Source organism: Cyprinus carpio, chromosome A18, assembly GCF_018340385.1.
Source record: "Cyprinus carpio isolate SPL01 chromosome A18, ASM1834038v1, whole genome shotgun sequence".
Taxonomy (NCBI): Eukaryota; Metazoa; Chordata; class Actinopteri; order Cypriniformes; family Cyprinidae; genus Cyprinus; species Cyprinus carpio.
Window position 1 is genome coordinate 22,114,147 of NC_056589.1, and position 10,609 is coordinate 22,124,755.

The 10,609-nt window shown below is 35.8% G+C and overlaps 1 protein-coding gene across 1 annotated transcript; it reads right to left on the reverse strand.

Moving 5' to 3' along the window:
• Positions 1 to 619: 619 nt before the first annotated feature.
• Positions 620 to 8,894, reverse strand: LOC109110728 (WAP four-disulfide core domain protein 1-like). Its single transcript, XM_019123703.2, has 7 exons — positions 8,769 to 8,894; positions 2,746 to 2,941; positions 2,451 to 2,534; positions 1,927 to 2,067; positions 1,657 to 1,707; positions 1,488 to 1,551; positions 620 to 1,406 (listed from the first exon to the last, which is right to left on the reverse strand). The coding sequence occupies exons 1-6, from the start codon at positions 8,880 to 8,882 to the stop codon at positions 1,493 to 1,495; spliced, it is 645 nt and encodes a 214-aa protein (XP_018979248.1). The 5' UTR covers positions 8,883 to 8,894; the 3' UTR covers positions 620 to 1,406; positions 1,488 to 1,492.
• Between the last annotated feature and the right edge of the window lie 1,715 nt (positions 8,895 to 10,609).

Genomic DNA, 10,609 nt, shown 5'->3' on the forward strand with positions numbered 1-10,609 from the left:
ATAAATCAGATTTAGAATCAAGCGCGCGCGCGTGTGTGTAAAGATATAGAAACGTTAACACACGTTAACAAAGGATTTTTACGATGTTGATAAAATTTGTTTATTTTTTTAAGATTTAGAATCAATTGATTTTAACTTTGGTTAGAAATATAAGTACATTCATTAAAACCATTTCATCGTCTTCATGATGATCGGTGAAGTTTAAACGCACTTCTCATAAAAGTGAGACCGGTCTTGAACACAATATTTTAACAAAATAACTGAATAAAGGTGGTTTCATGAGAGTTATTACAAAAGATCCCATTTATATGTTTTACCTTTTTAAACTTCTATAAATAATGATTTGCTGGAATAAGGAGATTTATTTCTTTAGCTGAAATCAAACTCACACCTAGTCTAAAACATGTTAATATACACGTGAACATGACACATATTTTTTTGTCAACTGTTTAATTTGGAATTACAAGGCAGTATATGCAACACCAGTTTCAAATGTTTTGCTTTATTGAACGCTTTTTCGTGGTTTGTCCCACTTGTCAGACTGGTATAGCTTGTACGCTTTTTGGTTTTTTGTCCCACTTGTCAGACCCACATCCGGGTGTGTGTTCACAGTGTGTGTGTGTGTGTTCACTGCTCTGTGTGTGTGCACTTCGGATGGGTTAAATGCAGAGCACGAATTCTGAGTATGGGTCACCATACTTGGCTGAATGTCACGTCACACTCACACACTCACACTTATCAGAGAGCAGACCTGCACAGTGAGTAAAAAACAACAACAAAAAACACAGTTATTGATTGGAGCACCATATAAAAAACAAATATCTTGTAGTGATAGAGCACATCTGGATTTTAACTGTTGCTTGTTTAAGGTGAACTAGTTGAAGCAACACATGATTTTTTTAAAAATAAAAAACTTCAAAGGAGAAACATAATTGGGTGGTATGGAATTTAAGTCTTCTGTACCAAAATTAAAATCCACAGACATAGTAACTGAGCAGTCAGCATACAGTAACTAGCTGTTTTTGGTGTTTAAAGTGAAAACAATGGAGTTCAGACTCAGCAGCAAAAAAAACACACATAGAATCTTCCTTCAACACAGCTCACATAACTAATTTTGCTTTTTACCCAAAGTAGGCATATGTATAAGACGTGTTATTGTATAAGTTCTTTGATACTTTCTGTGCTCTGTTTTTGGCTTTTATAAGAGGTAGGAAATTTTAGCTTTGCATTTCTGTCACTCCACATTATCACCTAAGAAAAGAGCACCAGATATGAACCGATCTCTGGTTTGAGCTGAAGAGAAAGGCTTGTGCATTTCTGTTGGATTTGATGGCTGGGCTTCAAGTATAAAGGTCAGCGGTTACTGGTTACTTCAGTCCTCTAAAATGGAACCAACTTTCAGTCACCTAAATGAGAAAAAGTAAAACATTAGATCACAAAAAAAACAGGATTCAAAAGTTGTGATTCAGTGGTGAAACTCAGCTCACCTGTCTCAGCCCAAATGCTTGTGCTGATGTTTCTCATAGCTCACTGCATTGTTGGAGTTACTTCCTGAAGAATAAAGAATAAATTAATTGTCATTCTATTAATAATGGCTGCTTTTATTCTTCCCTCCCCTACAGCTGAAACACAAAATTAATTGGTGGTTGTACTAACCTAAATAATCCTTGTAATCTTTGAAGGATTTGTGTCTCAGGCTACGTCCATCTAGAGAGAGAACAGTTAATTGTTTATTGTATTACTATTTTTATTTAAATATACTAATTATAAAATCTGCTGTTGAATGTGTGAATGTAATCTTGCTTAGATGTTTTCTGAAACAATTGTTATAACCACCATACTATATAACCTACACATAACATAACGTGTGAGTGGATGGCATGATGGATGTATGATGAAAGTTTGGATAAAGGAGTCCCTTCAGACCTGAGTTTCCACGCTGTTTGATGCACTGGCCTCGGTTTGGGATCCCAGCTGAGGGGTTTCCAGGGTTGATAATGTGGCACTCGTAACCAGTTGGGCAGAGCAAAGGCTCATCTCCATCCTCTGTGGTGCTGCAGGCCTCAGCTACACATAAAGACAGTCAAGCAAGTTACTGGTATGTTCCCACTGTGTTATTATTTAGTAATAATAGAAACCCATCAATAGATTGCAGTGTTGGAGTTAGAAAAGGTATTAAATAACATTAAGTAACAATCATGAGGGTCGAGGTTTTGCTGGTCAGCATGGGTGAGTTTTTTAAATAGTTTGTGAGTCCTTGAGAAGAAACAAATGAGTCAGCTGAGCCTTACTGAAAGACTGTAAGGCTATCCCTCAAAGCCTCATTTTCATTCATGGAAAACTGAATATGGCATCTACCGTAACGAAGGCCTATTTGGATGTTTTTATTAATGCTCCAAACAACATTTAATGGTGAGTCAGTATTCAATCACTGATTAATTGATACATACCCTGCAGAACCTCTTCTGGTCCATCTAACAGCCAGCCGTTCCCTCCTAACCACCGTGGCTTGGGTTGCACCAACCAGTCCAGAACTGACCAATAAGAAATCAATACACAATATCAGCATGGTTAAATGTAGTCTGGATTCACCATATACACATCCAGCTCAGTAACTCCTACTTCATGAGAGGATCAATTCATTTTAAAAATCCATTAACAGTATGCCTTGTAGAAATGTTAAAGTTGAAGTTTGCATCTATTGCTTATATTGATTTTTGAGCAGATCATGGTGTTTTTTCTTACCGGGTGGAGGTTGTACTGACTCCAGGCAGGCGTAGATGCAGCCGTTGTAACAGCACTGCTTGTGTCTCTCACACTCAGAATCCGACCGGCAGCCCGGCACCTCACAGGCTCGCTCGGGCAGCATCTGCGGTGGAGGAGGACAGCGGTCGTTCTTCTGGTGCTGAGTGTTCTGAGGATGGTTGGAGTACTCATAGTCCTGAGAGATTTAAAGACAACATATGTTAGGGATATTATTATTAGTATTTCTAAAAGTGTTTTGTACATTTTTGAAAGAAGAGTAACATTGTGACATATTATTACAATTTTACCCTTTTCTCTGACTATATATTTAAAATGTAATTCATTTTAGCAGCTATTACTCCAGTGAAGTGTCACATGATCCTTCAGAAATTATATATGCTGATTTGGTGCTTTAAGAAACATTCCTTTTTTGAAAACATTTTTCCTGCTTAATATTTTATGGGAGCCATGATACACCTTGATTCAAAAGTTTGGGATATGTTTAAAAAAAAATAAAATAAAAAAAAAAATATATATATATATATATATATATATATATATATATATATATATATTCAGCAAGGATGCATTTAATTGATCAAAAGTGACAGTAAAGACATTTATAATGTTATATATAAAAAAAGTCTATTTCAAAGAAAAGCTGTTCAGTGATCTTTCAGTTCAGAAAAAATTGTATCATGGTTTTCACAAAAATATTCCAGCAAATAGTTTTCCACATTGATAATAATAAGAACTCTTTTTAATAATTAAGGACCAAATAAGTATATTAGAATGATTTCTGAATGATCATGTGACACTAAAGACTGAGTAATGGCTGCTGAAAATTCAGTTTTGCCATCACATGAATGTTTTAAAATACATTCCAATAGAAAACAGTTATTTTTAAATTGTAATAATATTTCACAATATTACTGTTTTACTGTATTTTTGATCAAATAAATGCAGCCTTGGTGAGCATAAAAGAAAACATTTTCAAAAAACATACTTTTTTAAAGCTTCCACTAAGAAGAAGAAGAAGAACAAGAAGAAAAAAAAACAACAGCAAAAAAACAACAAAAACATTTACATTAATTGTATACATTAATAATAACAGTTTCCATGGATGACATTTTGCATCTACAATAGCCTGTGACCTTCTCTGATTTAGCACTGATAATGTAACAGGTTCACAGTTCAGGAACATAATGCCTCTCATAGAGATGCTGGGTTAGAAAAAAAGGCCTTTCATCCAACCCTGGGCCTTTCTGCTCTAGTTTTCTTCCTCCCCTGGGTTCTTCAAGGGGCTCATAGATCTGACTGAGCCAGGTTTCAGTTTGCACCAGAGGTACTGTTCAGGGGTGCCTATTGTTCTGAGAGTACTCCTCCATTCTCTTGCTTTTGATTTTCTTTTTACATTTCAACACTACTTAAGCTCATCAGTTCTCTTGCTACTCTGGCCAAGTATATATACTAAACTGCTGCTGAAACTCCAGAACAGAGCTTTAGAATGCAGACACGCATGAGCTGGTATTCAGCACTTTATTCCTTTTATTATGGGCCCCAAGTTGAAATGTGGCTGTGATTTTGTTTACTAATTAAATTATGGGTTTGTGAACTGCATGCATCTTAAAACTCAGCATGTTCACTTGGCAAGTTTGGAGCTATGCTTTCGAAAAAAATGTTAAAATAAAAGCAAATGTCTGGCAATAAGCCGATTGTTTTTGTTTTTGCAATTAGCTTAGATTAATTTTTATTGTCTTTTTACAGAGTACAAAAAAAATTCAATACAGTCATTATCATTTTATATATACACTACCACTCATAAGTTAGCATAAGTCTTATCAAAATTGGGGTTAGTAAGATTTTTAATGTTTTGTTTCTTACATTCAGAAAGGTGGTATTTGTTTAATAAAAAATACAGAAAAACAGTTATATTGTGAAATATTATTACATGTTTTTTATTTTTATATATTTTAAAATGTAATTTATTCCTGTGATGGAAAAGCTTAATTTTAGCAGCCATTACGCAAGTCTTCAATGTCACATGATCCTCCAGAAATCATTCTGAAAAAATGCCTGCACAGTTAACTAAGAGCAGCCTATTATTTTAATGTCACCAATGCAGGGTTAAGCACTGCAAAATTAAACTCCCTCACCATCCAAGGAGCCACAAAATATCCTTCACTTCCCATTTAAATGCTTCACCCTGTTACTGCTCTACATACTTCAGGTTCACTGACTTGAGGCCCCTATTAGTATGGACAATAAGATTTGAACTAAATACATGTTGACATACTTAGCACTCTGTAGTGTGGTCTTCCAAGCAATCATTAAGATAATTACAAGAAGAAACCTAAATAGCCCCCTTTCCTCCCTCTCTCTCTCTCTCTCTCTCTCTCTCCAAGTTCCAGCAGTGAGCTGTGATTTAAGTCTAGACGTCTGCACCTTCATTTCCTGCCGAGATCTGGGTACTTTACAGCTTCTTTTTAGGTACTTCGGTGGCTTGGCTCAGTCTAAACTGAGTGGAGTGAGTAGGACAGGACCTGTAGATGCTTGGCAGATCTGAAGATGGGAACAGAAAGCTTGATGAGGGGCAGGGTGAAGGTCACTTGTTTCAACGTTTCACCTCTTTTCCTGATAAACCCTGATAAATTATGGTAATCCCTAAACTCTTTGAAGAAATGTAGCAGGTCCTTTGTTTTGTGCTACCTCAATATTGACATGCCATAAAGTTAATTGTCATGTACTTGTTTGAAACAATATTTTCCTTCGCCCTAAATTAATTGTAATATGCACTGTTTAAATTAATGGTAATGTGCATCATGTTTTTGAAAATACCATACTCCAAACATCAGCACAATAGGACACTGTTGCAACCACACAGTACACTTTACTAACTGCCTAGTAACACCCTAGGAACCACCCAGATCACCCTGGCAACCACATAGCAACACCTTAGCAATGACCTAGAATACCCAGCAACCACCCTGCAAATCCAATGTGTGGGTAGACTTTATAAATAAGCCCTTAATGAAACATTCATGTAAACTTTACAAAGAAATATATTCTTATTGTTTCTGTGTGTATTTAAACATGGTCTCCTCAGCTGAGTGGGATTACTGTTGATCTCTCTCTTCAACAGAACACATGAGTGCTGTTCAACTGCTTTAGGCTGAACCCATGTTGGATAGAACTGAAACACCATAACAGTCAAAGGCTTCTTTAAGAACTTATAACTTTTGGTTATATGCTTTACAGATGACCTAAACTCTCCCAATCTGTCATTTTGTATGCAGTGCTGGAAAGATTGAATCATTTTAGTAAATCAGTTTGTTTGTTTGTATGGTTCATTTAAACAAACAATTTGATGATCAAATAAATGATTCAGATTCATTTCAAGTCTCTGTGTCAATAGTTTAATGCTGCTGTGCTTTGTTTTATAGTTTTATTAGTCATTTACAACCATTCAAATGTCCATAGGTTTTTATGTTTTTGAAAGAAGTCACTTATGTTCACCAAGGCAGCATTTATTTGTTTAAAAATACAGTGAAAACTGTTATATTGTGAAATATTATTACAATTTAAAATAAATGTTTTCTATGTTGATATATTTTTACAAACCTATGACCCCAACTTTTAAACGATAATGCATTTATTAAATAAATATGCTCTATTTTTATCTATATTATTTATGTTAAACATTTTATGCATTTTTGTTCTTTTTAATATCACCCTAATTTAGATTGTTCTTCTGCCACATAAATATTTCTCTGAATATAAAATATTTAATTTCATATGATACTAATACACTTAATAAGATATTAACTCCTTAAATAGCTTCCATGTAGATTATTTTTGTTAGTGGCTTGTAACTTGGTAGACAACAGTTTTAAATAGGCTTCTAATAAGTTCCAGGGTGTTCATTTAGGGTGAATCATTTAAGCGGCAAATGAATGATTCATATCTTGCAAAAGTTATTTTCAGTTCAAAACATTAACATGTTCCATCCGAACTGAAATAACCTGCCATGAAAGCAGATACTGCACTCTTGATTTAGAGTATGAGCGAACAGAACCTGAAAGAGGATGACAGACACTTCACATCACCTTAGAAGGTTGTTGACAAGTAACTCTAACACATCTGTCATCATCTCTGTCAGCTTTTAAAGTGTTATCCCTTGGCCTGGTAATCATCATAGAGATTGATGGAGCTGTGAGGGTACAGCCGAGCTGAGATGACCCCTCACATGCCATTACATGCTCTGCAGAAAAAAGCCTTGATTCCGTACTAGATTTTTGTGACGACTAACTTTACAGATCAATGAGAAATCATTAGCTTTATAACCATAATATTTTACGTTAGAAATGCAAACCCTACAAAAACAGTGCATGAACTGATTACAGAGTTGTTCATGAAAGCCCGAAATGCTCCGCCACAAGCATTTTTATCAAACACAAATGCTTTGAAAAATATAAACAGTCTATGGTTCGCAGTCAAGCGTGAGCTGGTAGCCAGTTTGAACAGCACGGCTTTTGGACCGCTTCAGGCCCACCCAGAAAATCCAGCTCAGCAGAATTCTGGCTTAAACCCACTCTATCTCTCCACCTACAATCCCATGGTACAAAACCCTGAATGTGAGGCACAGCTCACCTTACTGATGTTTTTCTTAGAGAGGTCACATCAGTGGAATGATCTCAATTATCCTCAATGTGATCCTAATTATGATTTATTGCTATAACAGCACTGTACTGTGTGTCTGTCCATGCTTCATCGGTTCACTCCAATGACTCTGCAGAAAGAGAGAGTGAGAAAGAGAGGACAGCTAGGGAAGGAAGCAGATGTTGCTTGTCATAATGTCAAATGGAAAGATAAATTAATCATATGAAAGAACTTTTAAGGACAAAATCAGAACGAAGATATCCGTATGATAATGTAACAGGCACGGTCCATTTCCTGTGGCATGTGAATGGATCCGTCTTGAATTCCACAGTAGAGCCGTAATCAGAATGATGCTGGAATTCAGTTCGTTGGGAAGGGATATCTATCCCATGTAAATTCCATCTTGCCATCCCTTGTTAATTGTTATCAATCAAACCTACACTTATGCAGGACTAATGAGCAGAGGCCCACAAACTTCCCGCCTGAAATCTCTCTTCTGTTGCACACACACACACACACACACACACACACACACACACACACACACACACACACACACACACACACACACACACACACACACACACACACACACACACACACACACACTACATACATCTGAGTATTCAACCGTAACCACATCAGCTCCACTGGAGTCTCAGAGACACGGTGTATTCATTAAGGTTTTTTTTATTTTTTATTTTTTTACTGTATAATGGACCTAAAAACCCTCTTAAAGACTCACAGATGCCAACCTCTGGCAACACTACCTTCACTAACAACAAAGGGCCAAAGAGTGCCATGGTATTACCATTTTCCTGCTCAAGTGTATCAGATATCATATTAGAGTGCATGTCTACTACTACTAATACTTTTATTCAACAAACATGCATTAAATTATATATAAATTATATATTATTAATAGGGCTGTCAAATGATTAATCACGATTAATCACATCCAAAATATAAGTTTTGTTTACATAATATATGTGTGTATACTGTGTATATTTATTATGTATATATAAATACACACACATGCATGTATATATTTAAGAAGAATATGTTATGTTTATATATTAAATATATATTTATATATAATATAAAATATAAGAATATAAATATATAAATGTATATACATGTAAATATTTTCTAAATATATAATTTATGTGTGTGTATTTATATATACATAATAAATATACCCTGTACACATACATATATTATGTAAACAAAATTTTTATTTTGGATGTGATTAATCGTGATTAATCATTTGACAGCCCTAATTATTAACTATATGCAGCCTTGCTGAACCTAAGAGGCCTCTGGTGTCCAACACACGCACACACAAACATGCACTGAATCCTTACCTTCTGACTGAGTCCCCTCTTCCCGATCATGCGTGCATTCCCTGAACCAGATGCCAACAGCATCCAGACCAGCAGAACCGGCACAAACCCAGTCCAGATCTGACAGCCTGGCATGGTCCCACTCTTTCAGGCCGATTGTCCTTCTTCTTCTCTCCCAGTAATCCTCCGAATTTTGAAGTTGATCCCTTTGGAGGTGCTTATGTTGTGGCTTCCTAAAGCATGTATGTGTGTGTTTAAGGTGTCTCTGTCCTGTTGTAGTTCCAATAATTCCGTTACAGGAGAGTTTCCAGAGCCATAAAGAGGAAAAAAGCTGCATAAAAAAACACATAAAGAACTCTACAAAAGGAGAAGCGGAGAGGAGGAGAGGTCAAAGAAAAAGAAAGAGAAAAAGAGAAAGCTGTCTGTGCATCGGTTATTCTGAGGAGAGGGTTAAATGTTTCTACTGACACGAAAAGCACATGGTTACTCTGAGAGAGTGAGGGAGGGAATGAGAAGCGAGGAAGGGAAAGAGGAGGACAAAAAGACAAAGTTTGGAGAATGAGATTTTCTTACACTTCCTTTGGCAGGGCATAATTTTATGACAAACTTCTATCTTCATCTGAAAAAAATACATCTGTGGAGTATGCGATAAAGCAAAAAAGAACAGTAGAAAATATCAAATTTCACATATTTGCTTTTGTCATAAAAAAAAAAAAAAGTTATTCCAAGCACCATTATCCTGAGGTTTCCCTCCAATCTGTGAGTGTTTGTGTGTGCTCATTTTCGTAGGATAAAACAGACTGGGTGAACAAGCAGAAAGAATGAAACATGTGGTGAATTCTGAGGAAGGGGCCACTAGTCTTTGAAAATTCACATTCCCTCCTAAAGTAGGACATCCCGCCTCCAGCCCCACTCTCTCTGTACCCTTCTGTACCCCTGCAATGTGAAAAGAAAAAAAAAAAACCCAGAGGGAATGCCAAGTCCAATTTACCCTTTAACACCACTGCTTTTACTGGAAGAAGACACCTGTGAATATTTCAGAGTTCAGAAGAAACAGGTTGCATGTTTACTGGAAAGAAATGTCATTATATCCCAGGTAATAGGCAAAGATGTCAGTTAAATAAAGAAAGGAATAGCATCAGAACACATTCTATTTGTGATAATTTGTTTAATTTTAATCTTAGGTTTCTTTTTTAAGAAATGGCCAGGGACAACTGATGAAAATTAGCCTACAGGGCTAAATCGGGCACATTTACATGTCTTGTTTTTACTGATTAATGAGTGCTGCCCCTTTCATATAAAATAAAATAATTTAAAAATGATCTGATGTAATCAACAGCATGCAAAAAATTGTATTGATATATTTCTTTTGAAATATTGCATTCACAATTATTCGCTATAGTACACAGTTCTGTTTTTTTTTTCACTTAAATTCATAAAACTTAAAGGATAAATTAATAACAAATGTAAAAAAGAACAGCTAGTGAAAAAATCTGCATGAAAACACCTGTATGGCAGGACTGCAATGAATGAAGTGAATGCATATGTGTGTCTGATTTCTTTGATCTATGATTTTTGTGGAGCTCTGATGCAATCAGTTTCCAACCTGCTTAAGTTATGATCTGCAAATTCAGACCAGGAACACAGTCTCACAATGAAATGAACACTTTTATAATGATCATATAGACCTTTCTCCGCATCTGTTGAGTAAACATGAACCATGTGACGGCTGATAAAATTCAGTCTGATGTGTGAGAATAACCTGAGCATGTTTCTGTGCTCTAATGTTGCCCATCCTGAAAATTGCCAATGTTTGTGGGATTGTTGCCTATTAATATCTGTACAACATGATTGGTGTATTG

Excerpts from the sequence above, each read along its gene's own strand:
- LOC109110728 (XM_019123703.2), bottom strand. The coding sequence starts at position 8,882 with ATGCCAGGCTGTCAGATCTGGACTGGGTTTGTGCCGGTTCTGCTGGTC. Across the intron at positions 1,708-1,926 it reads CAAACAGCGTGGAAACTCAG|ATGGACGTAGCCTGAGACAC; the intron begins GTCTGAAGGGAC and ends TTCTCTCTCTAG. Across the intron at positions 1,552-1,656 it reads AGATTACAAGGATTATTTAG|GAAGTAACTCCAACAATGCA; the intron begins GTTAGTACAACC and ends TTTATTCTTCAG.